We start from the raw sequence: 24,889 nt of genomic DNA, 5'->3' as shown, positions 1-24,889 counted from the left end.
TTGACCTCGTGATCCACCCGCCTCGGCCTCCCAAAGTGCTGGGATTACAGGCTTGAGCCACCGCGCCCGGCTATTTTGTAATGTTTTATGAGGGTTTTTTTTTTGCAGATAATGTGCATGTCTTAATTTCTGATAAAAAAAATTAGAGACTCTGATATATGCTATGCCTCCAGGAATTTAGAAACTTAATTGGATATTATCTTATTGATAACTGTTTAAAGTTCTGGTATATTTATACTAGCATAGCCAATCTAGGCTCAAGTGTTTCATTTCCTTAGCATTTAGGCTGCTCTGTTTCTATGTGTCTGTATAAAGTAGAAGATAGATCATCCTATATTTCTTTGAAACTTGACATCATGTGGACAAGGAGAACTCTCTGGTTGATGTAGATTCAGTCAGGTCCTCAGAAAACACAGACAGACTGAACCCGTGATAATAATGACATATCATAATAGTAGAGACTTGTTTGTAGTGGTGGTGATAAAAGAGGTCCTAAAAACAGGCTAAAATAATCCCTCGATTCCATGCTATGCTCTTCTCCTCTTTAGGTATAGACTTCTCCTTATGATTTTTATCCAGGCTTTTTGAAAAGTCATCTTCTAGTTACTTCTAAACCCAAACATTTAGTTTTGCTTTTTTTCTTGCTCCATCTTATTCTGGAAACTACACCTATAAGAATCTCTGTGATTATTAGTCACACCTAATTAACACTCTTTTGTCTTTGTCATAATTTTTACTTTTGACACTGCTATCATTCCATCTTTCTATTTTTAAATAAAATATTTATGAATTATTTACTTAATATGTGAGAAATACTCATTACAATTACAAAAACAATGCAAAGGCTTTCCTAATAGAATATTTGATCTTGTTTTTTAGTAATAAAACATTTAAAGCATAAATTTTTCTTTTGGGACATTCTTATCTGTTCTGGGTGGGTTTTTGTTCTCCTTTTTATTTCTACCTGTGATTCCAGTTTAGATACTCTCCTAGGCTTAGAAATCCTTTTCAGTTTGCTCTTTTGCTTAATTTGATTGGTTTATTATTAAAGCATGTAGTTTGTAAAATGATTATTCTTTGCTGTTAATTAACATTTTCCTTATAGTCAAATACTTGATCATTTATAAATATGTAATGAATATTAGAAAGTATTATATATACTTTGTAGGAGACAAAATTTTATTAAGTTTACTGATTGTATTACTGAAGTTCTATATGTTGCTTGGTTTTATACTATTTAATCTGTCAAATTCTAAAAGCAGTGTATTAAAATCTTGTCTATTATTGTGTTTTCCTTAGATTTTTATTTTTATTATTTTTCTCTTTTGAAATGATTTCTTTAACCTTCGCAATATAATACTTTAAAAATTTCTTTCCAACGTTCCGACTAAAGATTATCTAAAGATAAATGGGACATAATGCGCTCCTACCAAGCCACTGAGATTTGCAAATCATACTCTAAAAAGAACATAGCTTAAGGGAAAAATAGGGTTGGAGAACCATTCAAAACCTATGCAGCTTTATAAATAGAGAACTAACAAAATAACAGCAATCTTATAAAAATGCTAGCCTGGTTCAAAGACATGTTAAATCCCTAGTAAAGGAGCGCCAAAGTAAGTACAAAACTTTGTTGTAGCTGATATTATCTTTATTAATTCTTTGTTATTGCTTTCCATTCCCACAATGCAAACCATTATAAAAATGGTTTGTCATTCTTTCTCTAAAATCTTAAATTGACTTTTTAATTTATTTATTATAATTATTTCTTATCAAACTTGTTTATTTTTGTGAGTAGGGTTGTGACCACATTCTAAAGGATTGGATAGGAAGTGTGCTCATTTAAACATTTCCTAAATAGTATTAGTAAGTAAATTGTGGTTTCCTTCCTTCCTTCCTTGCTTTCTCTTTCTTTCTTTCTCTCTTTCTTTGTCTCTTTCCATTTTTCTTTCTTTGTTTCTCTCTTTCTCTCTCTCTCTCTCTCTCTCTCTCTTTCTTTCTTTCATTCTTTCTTACTTGGCCACACAACCAACCACACAGACACCCTAGGAATTATCTTCTACCTCTCTATTGCCATCACCCTCATACCCTAATGCTGGTAAACTCCTGTCCATTTTAGCAATCAATCTTTTCCAAATGTATTGTTTCTTCCATATTACTGCTGCTGCCAAAGCTGAAGTCAGACCTTTATCATCGGTCACCTGACTTTATACTCATATTTCCCTAACTGCTTTCCTTCCTTCCATTTCTCTCCCTCTACTGCAAACTCATGTACTACCTACCAACTTCCTTATCCACATAAAACATCTCTGACCACACCACTTACCTATTAAAATGTTTCAGTTTTCCATGGGTTGAGATGCCAGCCTCTTACCACAGCATAAAAAGCCTTCCATGATACATTCTATCTTAAACTTTCTGTTTTAAGACTATTAAACTACTTGAAATTTTGAACATGTTGTGTTGTTTCATGCTTTTATGTATTTGCACATTCTGTTCCTTTTTTAAAATGCCCCTTTTCCTGACCAGCGGATTCCTTTTGATATTTCAGTTCCCATTGTCAACCATACCTCTTTTGGAAAGACTTTCTTGAATGTTCTCCCTTCCCCCATTCTTGAACTAGTCGCTGTCTTTCCTATACCATTTATGTACTAATATCTTCAAGTAATTTGAGGAAAGCAAAATGTTTCAGTCTATGACATTATCACTGCCAATGGGGTTGAGGGCGACCACCATGCACATCTGCTGTGGGATCACCGATTCACCTGGATATCCTGTTACCTTCAGAGGGAAGCCTGTTCTCCTTGCAGCCATGCTGAATTGCTTATAATACCCTTGAACACATTGGCCCCACTGCCTGGCGATGTCTTCCTCTCTTCTTCTGAGTAGCCATTCCTCCTTCTTAAAGTGTCAGTTTGGAAGTCACTTCCTTTTCAAAGCTTTCTCTGTCCCAGACATGCACTCTGTGTTCTCTCACTGTCCCTTCAGCTATGCTGTAATTTTCTATTCACTATTGATATCCCCAATATACCACATTTTTTGACTACAGATGTTATATTTTGTTTTGTTCATTGTTGCATCCAAGAACCTAATACAGTATCAGGACCAGCAATCACAGATGCATTGAATGAATTAACGAGAATGGAGAAATCACTGAAGACTGTCAAGTTGAAAGGAAAAAACACACTCACACACATTGGAGTTCAGATTGAGTTAACTGTTTTTACTTGCTTTAGTTGTTAAATGATTTCAGTGGCTCTGCCCTACAGTATAGGAGTAGTTATATATTTGTTTTAGTTGCAAACACTTTAAGGTATAGTTTGCTTGTTTATTCAGCCCTTCATGTTAAGATAAATCTTTTCCGCATAGCTATGTCTTTCAATATATTCTTACGTATTCACTTGGAAACTACAACTGCATTCTGTATTTTAAACATCTTATTGCTAAGAGAAAGTTCTTATGAACAAATTGGAAAAAAATGACAAATTATCTGGAACCATCAACTTTAAACATTAACGTTGTACTACTCTTTGTAGACGGCGAGAATCGAGGCACCTCCACCTCTTCATGCCAGCTGTGATGGGATTTGTTGCCACTACAACATCAATAGTATATTATCACAATATTGAAACATCAAATTTTCCTAAGTTACTTTTAGGTAAGTATGATCACTTTTGTTGTTTCTCCCTAAAGAGTTATTTGTTTTTTCCCCCTAGAAAGTAGTTTGTTTTTCTTTTTCCCCAAGGTAAATACTATCAGAGTGTGTGGGGAGTAGAAAGTATGGGAAAACTGGCCAGGCACAGTGCTGACGCCTATAGTCCCAGCAGTTTGGGAGGCTGAGGTGGGCAGATCACCTGATGTCAGGAGTTTGAAACCAGCCTGGCCAACATGGTGAAACCCCATCTCTACTGAAAAAAAAAAAAAATACAAAAAATTAACCGGGCATGACAGTGGGAGCCTGTAATCCCAGTTTAGTTACTCTAGGCTATGAAAATTCCATACCCAAAGGCCATCTCTTCTGCAATAAATGCTCTTTGTGGTGTGTCTCTGTGTAAGGGGAGAAAAAAGTGGGGGGTTGTGCTGGCCTTCTGACTTCCAGAAGTTGTATTTTTTAAGAATCAGAGCTCTTACGAGGAGCTGCTGCACCATGCTGCCCCATGAACAAGTCATCTCCTCTAGTTCCAGCTGTTTCTGCCTCTGGCTTGAAGTCCAAAGACATTTTCCCAAGGTTCAAGCCTTTCAGTGATGCTGTGGGGATGCCATATTTTCCTAGAATTACTATGTAGCAGAGTATGTTTCATAGCGTAATTAAAAGTATGCTGTCCTGAGAAGCAGCTGCCTTTAAAGCACAGCCTTTCATACCTGCATTGTGACTAAAATTGTTTTTCCTCTCTTGCCTCCTTGTTCTGTGGAAATCAGAGACTATCTAAAATATTCCTAATTTTATCTTTGCCTTGGGTCAAAATTATATAACCCATCTACATTAGTTATGTTCAATACTCTGACCCGTCACCGTATTCTTTGGCGTATACTTCTTTCTTAAAGAGATAAAGGTATAGAACATGGATCATGGATGAGCTATGAACCTCCTGAAACTGCAGTCCAAACTGTGTGTTTGTGTGAATGATGCTTACTGTTTCTAATGCTATTTGATTGTTACGTAATGATGTTGACTAATGATATAGAAATTAGGAGAAGAAACAACAAAAACACACACACAGTATTTTATACATTTGTCCAGGGGACACTAAAATTTAAAATGGATGCATGAAAAATACAGATTATTTAATTCCATGCTGTGTCACATTACATGATTATTAAAGGCAATCTAATAAAAATGGTAGAGAGGGTTAAATATTAATTTAAAATGCTGTCAAGTTTTTAATTATCTTAATAGATAATTAATGGGAGGCAGACATTATCAGAGGTCTGAAGATGCCAAAAAAAAGAAAAGAAATTTCCAACAGGTAGCTACAAAAAATATATAACTGAAATTTAATAAGCTAAATATACATTTTCGAAAAGTTGATGGTGATAAAAAGTTATAAGATACAACTAGAAAGTAATGCAGGTTTTAATAGTATTTTGAAGGAAACACAATCAAAAGCGTCCTATTATTGTTATGTAGGTGCAAGACAGCACAATTTGATCATATTGGTGGAAGGACATGGAGATAAAAGATAATCTTTCTTGTTATTTTAGCAGAGAAAAATTTGGACCTAGAAAAGTTACTCATTTTAAGACCACAATGCTAGTAATTCTGTATCAACATTTCATTATGAAAATCACCAAATGTACAGAAAGTTGAAAGAATCACGCGAATTCCCACCTACCCAATGCCTAAATTCTTCAATTTACATTTGTTCTCTTTGGTTTATCACATATCTACATCTTTTCATCCTTCTATACAAACCTCTCTCCATCTTAGTTTTGATGCATTTTAGGTAAGTTGTAGATGTTAATATGCTTTACCTGTGAACACTTCATGGATACCATTAAATTTACAGTTCTTTTTGTAAGATAAAACTTATTTACATGAAACACAGAGATTTTAATTTGCTAATGTACCTGTATAATCCTATCATGACATAACTATCATCCATGCAAATTTTCCTTTTTTTTCTGAGACATAGTCTTGCTCTGTCACCCAGGCTGGAGTGCAGGGTATAATCTCAGCTCACTACAGCCTCCAACTCTTGGGTTGAAGCAATTCTCCTGTCTCAGCCTCCCCAGTAACTGAGATTACAGGCACGCACCACCATGCCAGGGTAATTTTCTTTGTATTTTTAGTAGAGTTGGGGTTTCACCATGTTGGCCAGGCTGGTTTTGAACTCCTGATCTCATGATCCGTCCACCTCAGGCTCCCAAAGTGCTGGGATTACAGGCGTAAGACACCTCACTCGGCCATGCAAATTTTCTTATACCCAATGTCAACTTTACTGTCCTGATTTTTACCCCACCATGAATTAGGTTTGCCTGTTCCAGAACTTGATGTAAATTGAATAAGACAGTATAGACTTTTAAGTAAGGATTTTTTTTCTAAGCATGATTTTTTTTGATGCTCATTCATGATGTAGCATAGATAAATATTTTGTTCTTCTAATTGTATTTCATTGTATAACTATATTGTAGTTTTTTCAATCTCTTGTTAATAGACACCTGTACTATTTCCAGGTTTTAACTATCATGAGAAGAAAAGCTGCTATCAACATTCTTAACAAGTATTTTGTGGCTATATGTATTTGTTTCTCTTAGGTAAATACCTAAGAGTGAAATCGCTGAGTCATAGGATAAGTGGGTAAATGTTCATATTTTAAGAAACTGACATCTTTTCCCAAAATGGTTGTGTCATTTTTTATACTCCCTAACAAGGTATAGGAGTTCCATTTCCACATGTTCATCATTTGGTGATCTTGGTCTTTCTAATTTAGTCATGCTAGTGGGTGTGGACTGGTAATACATTGTGGTTTTAATTTGCATTTCTCTGATGACTAATGATGTTGAACACTTTTTGATGAGTTTATTGGCCATTTTTTATCTTTGGGGTGTGGCTGTTCATATCTTTTGCCCATGTTTTATTGGGCTGCACTTTTACTCTTGAGTTGAAGGAATATTTTGCACATACTAGATACTAGTACGTCATCAGTTACATGTTTTGAGAATGTTTTCTTTCTGGTCTGCGGCATACATGTTCATTTATTTAATAGGATCTTTTAATGAGCAGAAGATTTTTAATTTTGATGTAGTATAATTTATCATTTCTTTTAGTCTTTAGTTACTGCTTTCTGTCTTAAGATATCTTTGTCTTCCCTCTAAATAAGTTTCCCTCCTATTCTCCTGTTTGCTTTAGGACAGTGATTCGTTTTAAAGTAATTGTGTATATGGTGTAAGGTAGGTGTCAAAGTTCTTTTTTTTCCCAAGTGGATATCAGTGTGTTCCAGCACCATTTGTGGGATAGAATTTCCATTTCTCATGAGATTGCATTGGTACTTCTGTAAAAAAATTAAACCATGTGACTAAATTTAATGTATGTTTTGGCTCTATTTTCTGTTTCTTTGATGTATTAATAGATTTTTATGCCACTAACATTTTCTCTTGCTTTGGAGTTCTTGAAGTCATAAATTATAAGTCATACAACATTTTCTTTGTTTTTCTCTGAAGCTTGCTTGGGCTATTCTAGTTCTTTCGGTTTTTTTTTTTTTTAATTGTACTTTAGGTTCTGGGATACATGTGTAGATCATGCAGGATTGTTGCATAGGTACATACATGGCAATGTGGTTTGCTGCCTCCATCCCCCCATCACCTACATCTGGCATTTCTCCCCATGTTATCCCTCCCCCACCCCCACCGCCCCCCACCCCCCGCCCACTGCCCCTCCCTTGGCCCCCCCAACAGATCCCAGTGTGTGATGCTCCCCTCCCTGTGTCCATGTGTTCTCATTGTTCAACACCCACCTATGAGTGAGAACATGTGGTGTTTGATTTTCTGTTCTTGTGTCAGTTTGCTGAGAATGATGGTTTCCAAATCCATCCATGTCCCTATAAAGAACATGAACTCATCGTTTTTTATGGCTGCATAGTATTCCATGGTGTATATGTGCCACATTTTCCTTGTCCAGTCTATCATCGATGGGCATTTGGGTTGGTTCCAGGTCTTTGCTATTGTAAACAGTGCTGCTATGAATATACTTGTGCATGTGTCTTTATGATTCTTTGGGTATATATGCAGTAATGGGATTGCTGGGTCAAATTGCATTTCTATTTCTAGGTCCTTGAGGAAGTGCCACACTGTCTTCCACAATGGTTGAACTAGAATACACTCCCACCAATAGTGTAAAAGTGTTCCTGTTTCTCCACATCCTCTCCAGCATCTGTTGTCTCCAGATTTTTTAATGATCACCATTCTAACTGGTGTGAGATGGTATCTCAATGTGGTTTTGATTTGCATTTCTCTAATAATCAGTGATGATGAAAATTTTTTCATATGTTTGTTGGCTTCATATATTTCTTCCTTTGAAAACTGTCTGTTCATATCCTTCTCCCACTTTTGGATGGGTTTGTTTGTTTTTTTCTTGTAAATCTGCTTTAGCTCTTTGTAGATTTTGGATATTAGCCCTTTGTCAGATGGGTAGATTGAAAAAAATTTTTCCCATTCTGTTGGTTGAAGGTTCACTCTAATGATTGTTTCTTTTGCTCTGCAGAAGCTCTGGAGTTTAATTAGATCCCATTTGTCTATTTTGGCTTTTGTTGTCAATGCTTTTGGTGTTTTAGTCGTGATGTCCTTGCCTGTGCCTATGTCCTGAATGGTTTTGCCTAGGTTTTCTTCTAGGGTTTTTATGGTGATAAGTCTTATGTTTAAGTCCCAAATCCATCTGAAGTTAATTTTAGTGTAGGGTGTCAGGAAGGGGTCCAGTTTCTGCTTTCTGCACACTGCTAGCCAGTTTTCCCAACATCAGTTATTAAACAGGGAATCCTTTCCCCATTGCTTGTTTTTGACAGGTTTGTCAAAGATCAGATGGTTGTAGATGTGTGGCATTGCCTCCAATGCCTCTGTTCTGTTGCACTCCTGTGTATCTCTATTTTGGTACCAGTACCATGCTGTTTTGATTACTGTAGCATTGTAGTATAGTTTGAAATCAGGTAGTGTGATGCCTCCAGCTTTGTTCTTTTTGCTTAGGATGGTCTTGGCTATCATCTACAAACAAGAAATTTTACCTTTTCATTTCCAATTTGGATATTCTTTATTTCATATTATCTGACTGCTCTAGCCAGGACTTCCAGTACTATATTTAATAGCAGTGGTGAAACTGGGCATTCTTATTGTGTTTTTGATCTTAGAGAAAGGGCTTTTCATTTTTTTGTATTTTTCAGCCTTAGAAACTCACTTATTACTTTTAGTTATTGCTTTTTAGGTTACTTAAGATTTTCTATATAAACAAACATGCCATCTGCAAATAGAGACAGTTTTTTTCAACCTTTTTTATGCTTTCTTTTTTCTTTTATTCTTTTTTTCTTGTCATATTGCTGTAGCTAGGATGTCCAATAAAATGCCAAATAGGCATAGGACTGAATTCCTGTCTGGTTCCTGATTTTAGGGAGAAAATGATCAGTCTTTCATAATTAATTGTAATGTTAGTTATATGTTTTTCATAGTGAACCTTTATTTGTCCAGTAAGCTTTCTTTTATTTAAAACTTACTCAGGGTGTTTAAAGTCTTGAATGTGTGTTGAATTTTCTTAAAGGTTTTTCCTGTATCCATTAGGAAAATTGCATTTCTGTTAGTGTACTAAATTGCATTGATCTATTTTTCAAATAAAGTCTCAATACATTTCGGGGATGAACCACACATAGTCATAATATATTATGCATGCTTGATATCACTAGATTTTATTTGTGAAGGAGTTTTACATCTATGTAGTGAAGGATATTTATCTGTTATTTTCTTGTAATATCTTTTTCAGGCTTATACATTCTGTATTAAACAGCCTCCATAAAATGAATTGGAAAATGTTTTCTCTCTATTTTCTGAAAGACTTTGTGTAAGGTTAATTTTATCTCTTTCCTAAATGTTGAATACAAATCACTAGTGAAGTCATAGGGACCTGGAATTTGGACTAAGGGAGGATTTAAAATTATGAGTTTATTTCTGTATTAGACAGTGTTATATCCAATAAAATTTAAATCTAAATTTTATAATTTAGTTAATATATCATCTAATTTCCTTAGTGACTATATAGACTTTTCAGAGTATTTCTTTCTATGTTCGTTTTGATAAGTTACGTTTTTAAGTAATTTTCCATTTCATGTAAGTTTTTTGATACATTGTCATAATGTTATTCATGATATTTCTGATTCTCCTTTTAAAGTATGTAGGGTATGTAAGGATAGTGCCTCTTTCATTCCTAATATTGTTTTTTGCGTTCTTGTTTTCTTGAACTGTCTAGCTTATCAATTTTATTAGTTTTTTCCAAGAATGGCATTATTGAGTTTGTTCATTTTATCAATTGTTCATTTTTCTATTTTATTGCTTTCTACTATATTGTTTTCATTCTTTTTTTGGTCCTTTTTTTTTCTTTCCTGAGCTTTTAAGATGACTATGGAGTTTTGAACCTTATATTGTAAAATAAATATCTAAAGCTATAATTTTTCCTCTGAGTTATTTTAGTTGTACTTCTTGAATTTTAAATATGTAATATTTTTATTATAATATAGTTGATATATTTTAATATTATCTGACTTCTTTAGTGATTTCTTCTTTAACATGTGGATTTTTAGTAACTATTGTTTAATTTCCAAATATTTAGAAGCTTTTAGACATCTTACTGCATGAAAAGATCAAAAGTTACTTCCATTATCTCAGTGCCTGATGTTCATGCCCTTTATTACCGTCTTGTCTTGAGTGTGAGTAGGACCTGTGCTTAGGTTCTAAGCCAATAGAGTATGGCATGGAGGAAGGTCTTAAATCAGTAGAGCCTGTGTTGAGCCAGCAGTCCCAGTCAAAACCTAGAACCTGGTGAGAGCCTGGAATAGGGAACCCAGTTGACCCTGGCTCAAAGTCCTGAATCCTAGACACCGTGAGATAATAAGTGTGTGCAGTTTTAACCTACTCAGTTTGTTATAGTTTGTTAAGTAGCAATAGAAAATCAATAGTCTGTTGTGAAGAACTGATTTTTAAATTTAGTTTTATTGTGGTCAGAAAATCTACTCTATATGATTTCTATTATTTCAAATTCTTTGCTCTTCATTTTTTGACTAAACATATAGTCTATATGAGTACCATATGCAGTTAATAAGAAGGTAAAATCTGAAGATGTTAGATGTAATTTTAGAGTACCAAATCTCAAATAGTTTTATAAATATCAAACGAGGTGTTTGATAATGTTCTAATATATCTTCTAAATCTTCATTGGGCATATGCATATTTTTATTGTATTTTTCTACAAAATGGACTCATTAAAAGTCTTTTTATTCCTGGTAATAATTGTCTTGAAGTTTGCTATGTTTGATATTAATATAGCCACTCCAAATTTCTTATGCTTGTTTTCATGTATATATTTTCAATCTACTTATTTTTAATCTACTCTTTCTAATACTTAAGGTGACTCTCTTTAGATAGCATATAATTTGGTCTTTTTAAAATAAATCCATTCTGACTATATATTTAAGCTAAAACAAGAACTATGTTGAGTTCATCTGCCAATGTTCAGTTATTTTTTACTAATGAAGTGATCACTCAACTTTTCTGACAAATGTGGTCCAAGCTGGATTGCCTTACGTGTGTCTTAGATGTCTTCCTAGACCATATTTATTTGTACTGACATTTATTCAAAGTTAAAAGTAGATTGTATACTTGCCAAAATATTTCTAAGAAAGTCAATGCTTCTATCTCATATTTGCTGCAAAATGCTGGTTGTGGTTCGAAGGCAGTGTAATCCTCACCTTTCTGGCCCAAGTACTTGAAGTGTCAGTCACCCTGCCTGATCATTGTTCTTTGTGCTGTGTGAATGGGCGTGGTGTTTTAAACCATTTGGCTAAGGAAAGTCACCTACAACTTGAATAAGAATCTGTAAGGCAGAAACCCAATTACAGAGATACATGAATTCCATGATAATTCCAGGGTAATACCATGAGACATATCCTTGGGTTTGCAATATACCTATGAAGTAGGTTATACAGATAATAACTTGCGAATTATTCATATCATCAAGGCTCTTTGGAAACAAGACCAGAAGATAAAGCCACTTTTTAAAATTTATAGACCTATACAAACATTTTGAAGAGTCCAGATTATCCTATTATGTATCTCCTTACATCCTATCTATCATATATGGGCAGAGTGGAAGCACTCAACATTTTTAAGTTATTACTCCTTCAATTCAAAACTCCAGAAGTACACTAAATCATATATGTTGTTTTCTTACCAAGTAAAACCATGTGGAAATACAGTACATAAAATTGCTCTTGTTATTAAAAAGTATCATAATTATATTCAAATGCTAGTGAAGTTTAAGAAAAGATTGTATCTTTCTCTTTTTATCTTTTTCTTTTCAGCCCTATTCCTGTATTGGGTAATGGCCTTTATTACAAAAACAATAAAATTGGTTAAGTACTGTCAGTCTGGTTTGGGCATATCAGACCTGCGTTTCTGCATCACAGGCATGATGGTCATCTTGAATGGGCTCTTGATGGCTGTGGAGATCAACGTCATTCGAGTCAGGGTAGGCAGCTAATGGTTTTTGTTTAGTTACTTGGATTCAAGACCCCAGTATGAAAGATTACCATTAGCCAGAAATAATTAGTATTTAGGAGGATGAACAAATGCATTTGATTTATATATATAAAGCTGAACTAATCACTAAATACAGGCCATTAATGTTTCAGAAATCTCAGTGTGACTCTAGAAACTATTTATTCATTCACAAATAGAGATTGATTGAGTGCCTGCTATGTGTCAGATATTGTGCTCAGTTTATATTACAGAAGAAATTGTTTTTAGGAGAATGTTCCATCATCCATAATTGGTCTCAAGCACACCTACGTTAAGCAAAATATTGCATTATTAGAAATTTAAAACTGAAAAGAAAATAATCCAGTTTGCTTATTTCATTGATGAAGAAACATACAGAGATAGCTTTGGCTATATATCCAAAGTAGTATGGTCAAGACCCGTACCTGGTTTGTAATTGCAAATTGATTGTACTTTCCACCACTTATTGCTGTCCATTATGTTGTGTGAGATACCAGAGATAGATTTTCCAGTATTCATTTTTTATCAGAGAACTTTGAACTTGATCTGTGAGTAGAAAGATACATGCTGCAGTTAATGCAGAGACTAGTCAGTTAACATCAGCAAACCACAGATCAATAGTGACTCAATAATGGTCTTGATAACACATTATAAAATCTAAACAATGTAAAAGCCCTCATTTGGTTGACCCTATCATAGGATGTCATGAAACATTGACTCTTAATAAAAACTATATTTAAAAGGTTAACTGATCTTTTAGAATTGACCCCAAGAAAATTAAATGTAAAATTCTGGCATTAACTAGCCAAAACAGAACAAATCTAGTCACAACAGAAGAAAATATCTCAAAGAATATTTCATAAAGGGATGGGAAGAGTCATTAAAGTATAAATTTTAGTCACCTGATAGGAAAATGTAGAAAAGGTTGAAATTTTATTTGTAATATGTGGAAAATAACTGAACTAATTGTCACGCTGTGGAATTTTTCTTGCCACAGAGATATGTATTCTTCATGAATCCTCAGAAGGTAAAGCCTCCTGAAGACCTCCAGGATCTGGGAGTGAGATTTCTTCAACCATTTGTGAATTTGCTGTCAAAAGCAACATACTGGTGGATGAACACACTTATTATATCTGCTCATAAAAAGCCTATTGATCTGAAGGCAATTGGAAAATTGCCAATAGCAATGAGAGCAGTAACAAATTATGTTTGCCTGAAAGATGCATATGAAGAACAAAAGGTAATTTAGTATCTGTCTTCCATGTGCTTAATAACAGAGAATGTTCCTATTAAATATAAAGACACAAAGCTTCATATCTATAGTTAAGGAAGAGCAGATTTCCTTCATCTTTCTTGCTCTGTAGTTTTAAATCATGTTAATCGGACCTGGAATATTGGAAGAGCCAATGAAGTATACCTATATTAGTTGCCCCATTAATAGATGAGGAAGGATAGAGTGAGTACGGCCTTTTCTCTGGGATATGTCACCAAGTGGAAAGTAAGAATTAAGTTCAATGCTCATATATACTAATCCATTACCATATAATATTAATAACTCATTAAATTTTTGTTATTGTCTTTTTACAAGCATAAAAATTTTGTTATATAAAGAGGTAAAATAGATACCTACTAATAATCAATTTTAAGAAATTTAAAGCCTTGTATTAATTATTGACTAAAATTTAGCTTCTATAGTTCAAAATGGGAGACTAAATTAAATAAAAGGACATTGTCTGCCTATTCCATGTATCATTCTATGTTGCTACCAAACTTGGTTTCCTCTGGCACTTTCCCTAAGTATTCATTATTGTTTTAAAAAATTTCAAGATGAGAGTCTTTGGATATTTTCATTTTATGTTTTATCATTCGAAATAGTCATGCTACCCACAATGGTAGATGTGTTTTCTGTTGCAATAATCTACAAGTACCATTGCCATTTAAAATATTAGGATTCCCAACAATACTGGAAGGAAATAGAGTATGATAAAACAGCTAACGAGTTTTGGCTGTTCTAAATCAAAATCAACAAAGCATTTATGGTAAATGACGAAAATAATCTGTTTTGTGTCAGAAATACGTGTTATGAAATTAAATGGCAAGAAAAGGTTACTAAAATGAACCTTAGTCATTTCTCTGGTTTCACCTCTGGGAAAACTATTGCATAAAATTTTTAAAACTGCTAAAGTAAAGATGTTTGCAGTCTAGCCTAAGCATAGCTTCATTTTTCTGAGTTCTCTTTACGACAAGAGATTTGATGTGTTAATGTCTACATAAACTTTGGAAAACAAATTATTTATTTTAACAGGGGTTCCATAGGGAACATAATTGAGCTCTATTGTGCCAGTGAGTTGACTTCCTTGTCACAATGAAAAAACTTTATCTACCTCTTGCCTAAGTTTTAATTATGATGATTGCTTAGGTCTTAAAATCTTTACAACAAACAACTGTAGCTGTGTGAAGCCATGACTTGACTTAAGAATAAATGCTGTTCTTCATTTTGCATTTATTTGAGGAATACCTAGGAAACACAAGTCTACCATAATTTTTTAAAGTATTGACTACCAACCATGGAGATAAGAAACACCAAGGAGGAGAAAAAACTTGAAGTTGGAATAATCTGTTTTGTTTAGTTTGTAATCATTGGACAGGCAAACCTGTTGCAATCTAGTAACTCCAAAAATCTTGGCCAGTCTGCCTATAACCTTGATCTTTATGCTTTACTCTTTTGCTTGCTATGCAATGTTATTTGGCAATTTTCATGACAAATATACATTTTCCAAATCAAAGAAAATTAAAACTGAATTATGCTTTAAAAATCTTGTGTCATCCTTTGATTTAAAAAAAAGTATAGTGTCTTCGAAAAATTGTCCTGTTTACTTCTCATTCTATTTCATTAAAATGCATATATTAGCTACTATTTGCATAGAAGGCAAGGATACAGAATTATGGATACTATGTTGAAAGGCACTCATTAACATCTATTTTTAAACCCTTAAAATATTTTCAGAACTGTAAGAAGGAATTTCCATAGTTGAGATTAGTTACTACTCTAAGCAGTTTTATTTTGTTCCAACAGTTTTTTGGTTTGTTTCTGTTTTTTTTTCCCCCAGAAAAAAGTTGCAGATCATCCAAATAGAACTCCATCTATATGGCTTGCAATGTACAGAGCTTTTGGGCGACCAATTCTACTTAGTAGCACATTCCGCTATCTGGCTGACTTACTGGGTTTTGCTGGACCTCTTTGTATTTCTGGAATAGTTCAGCGTGTGAATGAAACCCAGAATGGGACAAGTAACACAACTGGAGTAAGTTCCTGGTGCTTTTCAAAGGAAACATATTATTGGCAGATTTCATTGTAATTGTCACTTTTTATTAATGCAGTTTTATGAGTGTTCAAATAGGCTTTTATTTTTTCAGATAATTGAGTGTTTTTTTAAAAGAAACAGTAATTTTCCTTTTGGAAAAAAAATCACGTGTTTATGTGTTCATTGAATGAATCTGGCCAACAAAATTATTCCTCAGATTCAGAGCCTATAACATTTAACAAGCATTTACTGTGTGCCAGAAAGTTTGTGTAGAAATTATACATTGATTGTTTGATTTAATGTTTATTGCAGTCCTTTAAATAATTTTTATGTATGAGGGGTGACTGAGTCACTTTTTTAGAGGCATGTGACCAATAATACTAGCAATGTGATTTGTAATATTGTACATTTCTCTTTTCTTATATAATGAAAGCCATCACCCTGCTTCACAATGATCAGGGCAAGTAACATTATTATATTTTATTGGTTATTATGTGATTATATTGGGGCTATATAGTATAAAATACTATATATTTACTATTATACATACATAATCTTTTATTTTCTATTTTTAATAAAGACTACATTGTAAACTTCCTAGTTTCTTTCTAAGGTAAGCATTAATTGCCCTGGTTCCACAGGTAGAAACTATTTCCAGATGAATCCATTTTCATTTTCTCTTCTCTCAATCTGATTTCCTGTCTTCTTTCTATCACCTATTAAAGTGTTATGCAGTTTGAGAGCTGAAGTTAAATATTGCCTCTTCAGTGAAGCTTTTTCTGATCATCCTAGTTGAAATTTGACTCTCCTTGAGAGTCCCTTAACCCACTCTTTACTTTATGTTGGCACTTACTGAAGCCTATTACTTAGAGATATGCTTATCTTCCTAGTTGTAAGCTTATGAAACAGTTATGGTGAGCCATTCATATTTGTGTTCACAATGCTTAGCCCAGATTCTTGTACACATTAGTGTTCAATTATAATTGAAATAAACAGATATTTTCACCATTGAATACATTTTGGTAATGTTTTGTCCCTGCTAGCCTAATTACATACAGATACCTAAATTTCACATAGAGTTTATCCATTACCCTTCTCTTTCAGACAGGTAAGCCATATGTTTTGCTGAGAACAAATAGGACTTGCACATTTGTATACATTCCCACAAAGAAGAGGAAGGGACCGGAAGTAGAATTCTACTAGGTCTGAATCATAGAAAATAAAGAATGTCCAAATTGACATAATGTACCTAGTCAAATGTTCTTTTCTTCTTTTCTAACAAACAAGCTACCATATGCTATTGTTACAAACAAAATCAATTTTGGATATTGTTATGCTGAATTCAGTCATGTTCCTACTAAAAATTTTGTAAGTCATGTTTTGTTACTGGAAGTATTGCATGGGTGATATAGCCAAATTACCTATTTTATAATTTATTATTTTATTAGTATAAATTAAGATATAGGAAATCAGAAAAAGTCAACTGGGAAGAATTATTTTAAACTAATAAGGCTACCAAAATTGTATTTTTTGTCCCATTGGTCTTGCTGACCAGCTATCAATTTTATAGCTTCTACTTTCAAATTAGAGGGTAAACTAACTTGTTTTTTTATTTATTGCTTACTGTTTCACTAAGGGATGGTATACTTTTGCAGGAAATGCACTCTAATCTTTTAAAAATAAATTTTACCTTTTTTTTCTTCAATTAGGCATTTCCATCACTCATTAATCAGTTGGGGATTTTATGGGTTTACCTGGTTTATGTTTATATAAGCCAAAATTGCCTTTCTGTAGCTCATTTCACTGCTGTATTCTAAATACATTGAGTTTTTATATTTAAGTACTATGTATATTTTAACAAATGCAAACTGAACACCTGGTCTGTCAAAAGATGAGTTTTAATTTGTCACTTTTTTTCTTTTGGGACAAGAATTCAGATACCCTCTCATCAAAGGAATTTCTTGAAAACGCTTATGTTCTAGCAGTTCTTCTCTTCTTGGCTCTTATTTTGCAAAGGACATTTTTGCAGGCTTCCTACTATGTAACCATAGAGACTGGCATTAACCTCCGTGGAGCTCTGCTGGTACGTAAAGGCCGTGAATAATCTTTGTTTCTTAAGAATGCTATATACCATTCAGTATTAAGAATAGCAGTAGCTTCAGTTTGTTTTTTCATTCCACTTTCATTTTGGTATTACAAAAACAACATTTCTATAATCTACTTAATGAAAGAAACATAGAGCTATTTAATAAATCTGTTGAATTAAAAATAACTTTAAAATAATACATTAAGAAAAACATTTTTAAAATTTTACATTTACTTATCTGTTTCTGTTCTAGAGTTTAATGCATCTAGAGTTTAAGCATTGTTCATGCTTAAAGTTTAATGCATCTTTTTATTATATCACTAGAAAAAAAAAGTCTGTATTTGGTTGAGGACTGAAAATAGCTATACTGAAACAGAAATAACTGTAGTGGGCCGAGCACGATGGCTCACGCTTGTAATTCTAGCACTTTGCGAGGCCAAGGCGGGCAGATCATGAGGTCAGAAGATCAAGACCATCCTAGCTAATACAGTGAAACCTTGTCTCTACTGAAAATACAAAAAATTAGCCAGGCATGGTGGCACATGCCTGTAATCCCAGCTACTCAGGAGGCTGAGGCAGGAGAATCACTTGAACCCGGGAAGTGGAGGTTGTAGTGAGCCGAGATATTGCCACTGTACTCCAGCCTGGGTGACAGAGCGAGACTCCATCAAAAAAAGATAGAAAGAAAGACAGAAGACAGAAAGTTAGAAAGAAAGAGGGAGAGAGAAAGAAAGAAAAAGGAAGAAAGAAAAAGAAAGAAAGAAAGAAACTATAGTGGTTGATTTAAGAAGATGACCTTATAGAATTGTTCTTTTTTTTTTTTTTTTAAATGTTTGCTATTTATTTTCAATGAAAATAAATAATCATAGTGTCAATTTTAAATTTAGAGCTTTATGTATTCTTCTTCTTCTTCGTCTTTTTTTTTTTGTAGGCCATGATTTACAATAAAATTCTTAGGCTCTCTACATCTAACTTATCCATGGGGGAGATGACTCTGGGGCAGATCAACAACTTAGTTGCCATTGAAACTAATCAACTCATGTGGTTTTTGTTCCTGTGTCCCAATCTATGGGCTATGCCTGTTCAGGTAAGTAGATCAATATAAGTAAGAGTTTTGTTTGCAAAGGAAATAAAACAGAAAGCAGTTAAAATGTTTAGCTCCGTAAAAGGTATACGTATAGTGTTTGAATGTGCAAACATTACACTCTTTTATAGAAAAGGAAGCTGAGACTCATAAGTGTTATAGCATAGGTTAAGAAAGAGGAGTTTGAAATTATACTGCTTGACTTCAAATATCTGCTGTACCCCTCATTTACACAACTGCATAACTCCTCACAGCCCTAGTTTTCTTAACTGCAAACTGAGTACTATCTTTCTCATAAAGTAGTGGGGAATTGTCAAGGTTAAATAGGTTAATATGTCTGTAACATCTAGCATAGTGCCCAGCATTTTCTGGGCATCCAGTAATTGTTGTTAGTATTATTGCCTTGATTTATGAAAGTCGCAGAGCCACAGTTTGACCCCTTTCATTTTGGGAAGCCATTTTATAGCATTTATAAACGAGAGCAATTGCTTTAATCCATCTCATAGTTTCAATAGCTAGTATATTGCAACATGTTAAACTGCATAAAATGGTAGGAACAGTGACAAACTGGAGTGCTATTTAGCTATTTCCTATGTAAAATAACATTTTAGTAAAGACACGTGTTTTCTTGTTCCCCTAACTGGGTGAAAATGGCAAAAGAAATATATTAAGTTTTTTCTCTGTATAAGCTGGACATTTTAAATTATCTTAACTTTTGCATTCCGTAGATGAAGCTTAAGCTCTAGATCTTATTTGATACAATCTATCATCTAAGTCCCTGTGTCCCACATTTATTAAAGTGCAAAAGTAATAGGATGCTAGTTTTTAATTTATTGTTTGCCTTTTCATTTTTAAATGGAAAACCAAGGCAAATAAAACTATATATTATGCACAGTGCTTGGCACAAAGTAAGATTTAAGATATACTTTGTCTCATTTTATCAAAATGTTCTTATAGAAAGGATAATTAGGTAGCTGCCTTGGTGGTATAATTTCAAGTGCACCAAAAATCTCTGAATGACTACATCATGGATGATCTTAAGGAAATTTTTGTTTTCATTGGATTTTCCAAACTACCTAATTAGCTAGGCAGTAAACGTGTCATTGCTCCAAGAAAACTGCTATTAAGGTATTATCATTGGCATAGAGACATAAATTATATACTTGAATTGCTTGGATACAGTTCATTAGTTGATATTTTGAACCATGATAAGTTGAACCGCTGAGCAAAATATATATATATATATATATATATATATATATATATATATATTAGAAAGAGAAGATAGGATAGCAAGGTTAAATTCTGAGTTTTTAAAGGAGAAAGAAGACAGTGGCAAACCAGAGAGGATAGGTCTGAATGGTTTTGCCCTGGGTTTGGGGAAATAACTTTAAAGAGAAGTATGTTAAAATAGAGCACCAACTTTAGCTTTTTTACAGTTTTAGTTAGAGCCAGGCTTCCTGACATTAAGTGGCATCTGGAGTCATAAGGAGGTGAGGAGCTCGGCTCATTCCTTTAGTCCACAGACAGCCATCCTCTACTCACATTGTGCTGCTCACTACTTTCAATCCTCTCAGCCTTGAAAAGCTATTACAATTCCGAGAGAATATAGAATGTCAAATTTATGGTGAGTGGCAGCATTTTCAAGAAAAATTATATGCCCTTTTAAAAATCTGAAGACTGCTTTAGAAGGTCAGAAGCATCGTGGGACCACTTTGCAACTTCATGCAATAAATTGGTTTGACACCAGTTGTACAGATTATAATACTAAAAGTACATTCCTAGCACTTAGCTTTCACCAAATAACTCATAGCAAAACCCAACTGTCACAGTTGGGCTGACTTGGTTAGTTCTGTCCCTCTAGAGAACCCTGACTAATACAGTTGACTTCCAAATAAACTTAATATGATAATTAAGAAATACTATATTTGCATGAAAAGTTATATCCTTTCATGCAATGGCTCCCACACCCCCATTCATTTTCCCTTTTCCATGTGCTTTTCTCTCTAGATCATAATGGGAGTGATTCTGCTCTATAATTTACTTGGATCAAGTGCATTGGTTGGTGCAGCTGTCATTGTGCTTCTTGCGCCAATTCAGTACTTCATTGCTACAAAGTTGGCAGAGGCTCAGAAAAGCACACTTGTAAGTAACATCTTTCAGAAACTTAATTAGAAAAATTGAGAAATGCTATTTTAATTTAATAGTATAGGAAATTAATGCATACCACTCAGGATAGTTTGGAAACAATTATATTTCACTTCAGTTCTTCAGCAGCAAATGTGGATTTTCCATGTTGCAAAAACAATTTTTAAAAGTGGATTGGAAATTTAAAACTTATGACCATAGATTCAAAATACTAGAATCACAGTTCCTGATGTTTTAAAGTACCATGAGGTGATGAGGCTTTCAGTCTTCTTAGATCACTTGTCTAAAGAATCTTCTTAATCATACTTTGACTCTATTGAATGTTAGTTATTGACATGCAAGAAATGGATCTAGGTACAAGTGAAGGGTCAAGTTTGCTGCTTCTGAAATTATATTTTTCTAAAGTAGACTCAAACCATGTGAGGATCTGTGGAGTCACACTGACATGTTTCAGTGGCAGCTGCTCTTGCTGAAAATGTTTCTGGTCAACTTGGCAAGCAAGAAAAAGCCCAATTATTGACGCTTCCTGGCTTCAATTTGCCATGAAATTATTTTATTTGAGCACAAATGTGCTGCTTTTAGAGAAATATTTGCAAATAATAAAATTGTTGACAGCATGTTTACAAATAAAGTTTGATTAAATGTGAGCAAGCCTGTCTGTAAATCAGGCATAAAATGTGGAGATGCTACCACTGACGGGATTGTTTCTCATTTGTGTTTCCACTATGACAAGCAGGTTGCATGTGATACAAGTGGTTTTTATCGCTTATTTTTCTGCTGCTTTGGGTAGGTTACTCATTATTTCTGTTGGAACCATCTATCCCTTTGACTCCAACACACATGTACAGAAAGGTGTGGAAGAGGAGCTTAGGAGAGCTATGATTCCCAAACATCTGTCTTTTGTTTAGCTATTCATACCATATTCATTCACTCATTGAACAATCATTTGATAGGCATTTAAGACTCTGTAAAAACCAAAAGTTGAACAAAAACCAGGCTGTTTGCTACTTCTGCTTTCTCCTGTCTGTCTTTTGACCACTCTACTGCCCCTTTTGATAGTTAATTGGTCATACTGTACCTTGCTAGTAATTCTAGTATTACATGTCATGATGAAGGAAGCTGAAACAGCTAGCTAAATTGAAGCTTTTGTATCTGCTATGAATCTCTCTACAATTATTTCAAGTTGTTAGTAAATCTAACTTAGGCCTTAATAAAGAGCTTCTAAAGAAGTATGTGGAAGTTTCTTGATAGCTAAGATAATAGGCTTAGTTTCAATAGCTGTTATGAAGATGCAATATGAATGCAGTTAACTCCGTACCTTCATATTTTCAAATAAGAAGCCCGTTAACTTTTCTTAAATTTCTTGTTTTTCTTCTTGTAAGTATGAATGGTAAAGTTGATGGGTGAAGGAAATGAGTTAGATGTTAGGAGCCATTATAAGTCTCCTTATTAGTTGTTTAAATTTATGTCTGTATTATCTGCAGATATGATTAAAGGAAATCATGTGAAACTTTAGAAAATTGCTTTTAGCCTTTACGTAAACCTAAGCAACAGAGACATATGTGTTTTTAAGTGGAAAGACATTTTGAGTCCATCTCATTAGACTCTTTGTTTCATGAAGCACAAAGGGTTTAACTACTTCTTCTGGGAATTTCACAACCTAGTTAGTGAGTGGCAGGGCCAGTCAGACATCTAGATCTCCTTAATCCCTGTCCATTACATGGTCCTGCCTTTCTGATTCACTTGGATGCAGCTGGTATTATTTTTCTTCCTTTGTTTTATAGGATTATTCCACTGAGAGACTGAAGAAAACAAATGAAATATTGAAAGGCATCAAACTTCTAAAATTGTATGCCTGGGAACACATTTTCTGCAAAAGTGTGGAGGAAACAAGAATGAAAGAACTATCTAGTCTCAAAACCTTTGCACTTTATACATCACTCTCCAGTAAGTTGCTGTTTCTCTGAGAACAGGTAACATTAAGGGCAACCAGAGAAACCCATAGTCTATTCGGTTTAGATTGTGATCAATGAAACATTCTAGTCATTCAGGGACACCCATTTATTTTCTAAACACATGCTATCCAATAGCCACTGGCTACACAGGGCTATCTGTTTACGTTTAAAGACCAAAGTAAGCACAGGTTTAGAGTCAAGTAGACCTGAATTTGGTTCCTCACAACTAGTGTGCCCTTGGCTATGTTACTCTACAAACTGAAATTCTTGGTTTTCTTCATCAGTAAAATGAAGATGATGATGATAATAGTAACTAAATAAAACCCTTGTATCAGTTCAATTAGGATAAATAGTTGGTTTTCAGTAAAAATGTGTTTCCTGAAATTGATTTGACTGTGCTACTATTGATCTTCTTATCCCCAAAGACCCTTTAACTCTTTTCCCATTTATCTCAGAATATTCACAGGTAAGGCTTGTGGTCACAGCTTTTACCCCGAGAAAACTTTGCCACAAAATATTTCGCTTTTATTATCATTTAGTATCACTCTAGGATATCGACTTTGGAAACAAAAGACATTATTCTATTTGTAGCATTCTGTTTTTAGTAATGGTGCTTCCATTTACAAAATATAGTAACTCTGGATCACTAAAAATGTCAAATCCTAGAAAACATAGCATTCCTTTTTTTTTTTTTTTTTTTTGAGGCAGAGTCTCGCTCTGTCACCAGGTGCCAGGCTGGAGTGCAGTGGCACAATCTCGGCTCACTGCAACCTCCGCCTCCCGTGTTCAAGCCATTCTCCTGCCTCAGCCTCCTGAGTAGCTGGGACTACAGGTGCGGGCCATCACAGCCAGTATTTTAGTAGAGACAGGGTTTCACTGTGTTGGCCAGGATGGTCTTGATCTCTTGAACTCTTGATCTGACCACCTCAGCCTCCCAAAGAGTATAGCATCCTTATGTGTGTTGTTAACATTTTTTCTTGAACAGCATTGGCTGAAGATTCATTTGATGAATCTGATTTTTTCCTAAATAGATGAACCAGATGATTGTGAAAATTCTCATGTTAGTTCTGTTTAGAAATAATTCCAAGAACAGTTTTTACATTTTATTTTCAAATTAAAAATTAAACAGATTTGCTTTAGCCTCAAAGAGCATGTTTATGTAAAAATAAATGAGTACTGGTAGTGAACTGTACTTTTTTCTTCTAACTGGGAAAGGGTTAAAAATATTTGCTGTTTTTAACCTGTCTCCTTGAGAGCTTATGATACGATATTTCCTTGAAGATTGTCAAGAAACATAGCCATTTTTTAAAACTGAGGAGAAAAATATATCATTTTCATGTGAAGGAAGCCAAACTTCACTCACATAAAACCCTTTCTTTTCAACATACTTTCAAGAATTTTAAACACAGAGTTCTTTCATCCCCAGCTCTAACTTTTAAAAGCAACTGCTTTAAAAATATTGTTTTTTTTTTTTCTCAAAGTATGACTCTGAGTATTCTCATGAATAACAGGGTTTATGTTAGTATAATTCACACAAACTTAGCAAAAGTATTCCTACTAATATTTGATTTGATTTGACTTCTGTGCGACTTTTGCTCATCTTTGTTGTCCCCAAGACCTTTAACAACTTAAAAGTTTTGGAAGTTTGTATATTGTTTCCTCTTGAATCATAAACTCCTTTAAGGGTTGGAGATTATAAACATTTCTTTTGTGAAAAAGATTTAGAGAAAATATTTGGTTTATGTAACCCCTTTATTCTAGCCCTAATACTTGATGCATTAAAAATGAAGTTGGAAGGAATTTTATCTTCCAGCAATGCACCGCTAACATGGTGTCAAAATGCTAGAAGACAGGAAGATCGAGATTCACTTGCTTATATTTTACTGCTCTAAGCTGATGGCCCCTTCAATACATCCTTCTCTTCAAGGACTGAAACTCTCAGGAGAAGGTTGGAGGCAGCCAGAAATACGATAACAACAACAACAACAAAGATATATTGACAGTATCTTTAGACAATTATTGCCATTAGTGGTTTTTTTTTTCTTTTTCTTTTTTTTTTTTTTTTTTT

At 34.0% G+C, this 24,889-nt stretch overlaps 1 protein-coding gene across 4 annotated transcripts in view; it reads left to right on the top strand.

The window, feature by feature from the left end:
- ABCC9 (ATP binding cassette subfamily C member 9) overlaps positions 1–24,889 on the top strand; it is a 132,179-nt gene that overhangs the window by 2,336 nt on the left and 104,954 nt on the right. For all 4 annotated transcript variants that reach the window (XM_017522963.2, XM_017522965.2, XM_037736492.1 and 1 more), the window contains exons 2-9: positions 3,534–3,655; positions 12,048–12,214; positions 13,241–13,483; positions 15,354–15,548; positions 17,479–17,631; positions 18,566–18,721; positions 20,729–20,863; positions 22,651–22,813. In XM_017522963.2, the coding sequence (XP_017378452.2) occupies positions 3,565–3,655; positions 12,048–12,214; positions 13,241–13,483; positions 15,354–15,548; positions 17,479–17,631; positions 18,566–18,721; positions 20,729–20,863; positions 22,651–22,813 (1,303 nt within the window). In that variant the 5' untranslated portion in view covers positions 3,534–3,564. The remainder of the gene's footprint in view (positions 1–3,533; positions 3,656–12,047; positions 12,215–13,240; positions 13,484–15,353; positions 15,549–17,478; positions 17,632–18,565; positions 18,722–20,728; positions 20,864–22,650; positions 22,814–24,889) is intronic.

This window comes from Cebus imitator, unplaced genomic scaffold, assembly GCF_001604975.1.
Source record: "Cebus imitator isolate Cc_AM_T3 unplaced genomic scaffold, Cebus_imitator-1.0 Scaffold25, whole genome shotgun sequence".
Classification (NCBI taxonomy): domain Eukaryota; kingdom Metazoa; phylum Chordata; class Mammalia; order Primates; family Cebidae; genus Cebus; species Cebus imitator.
Note: the sequence above shows the minus strand (reverse complement) of the source record. Positions and strands in the feature narration are given on the sequence as shown.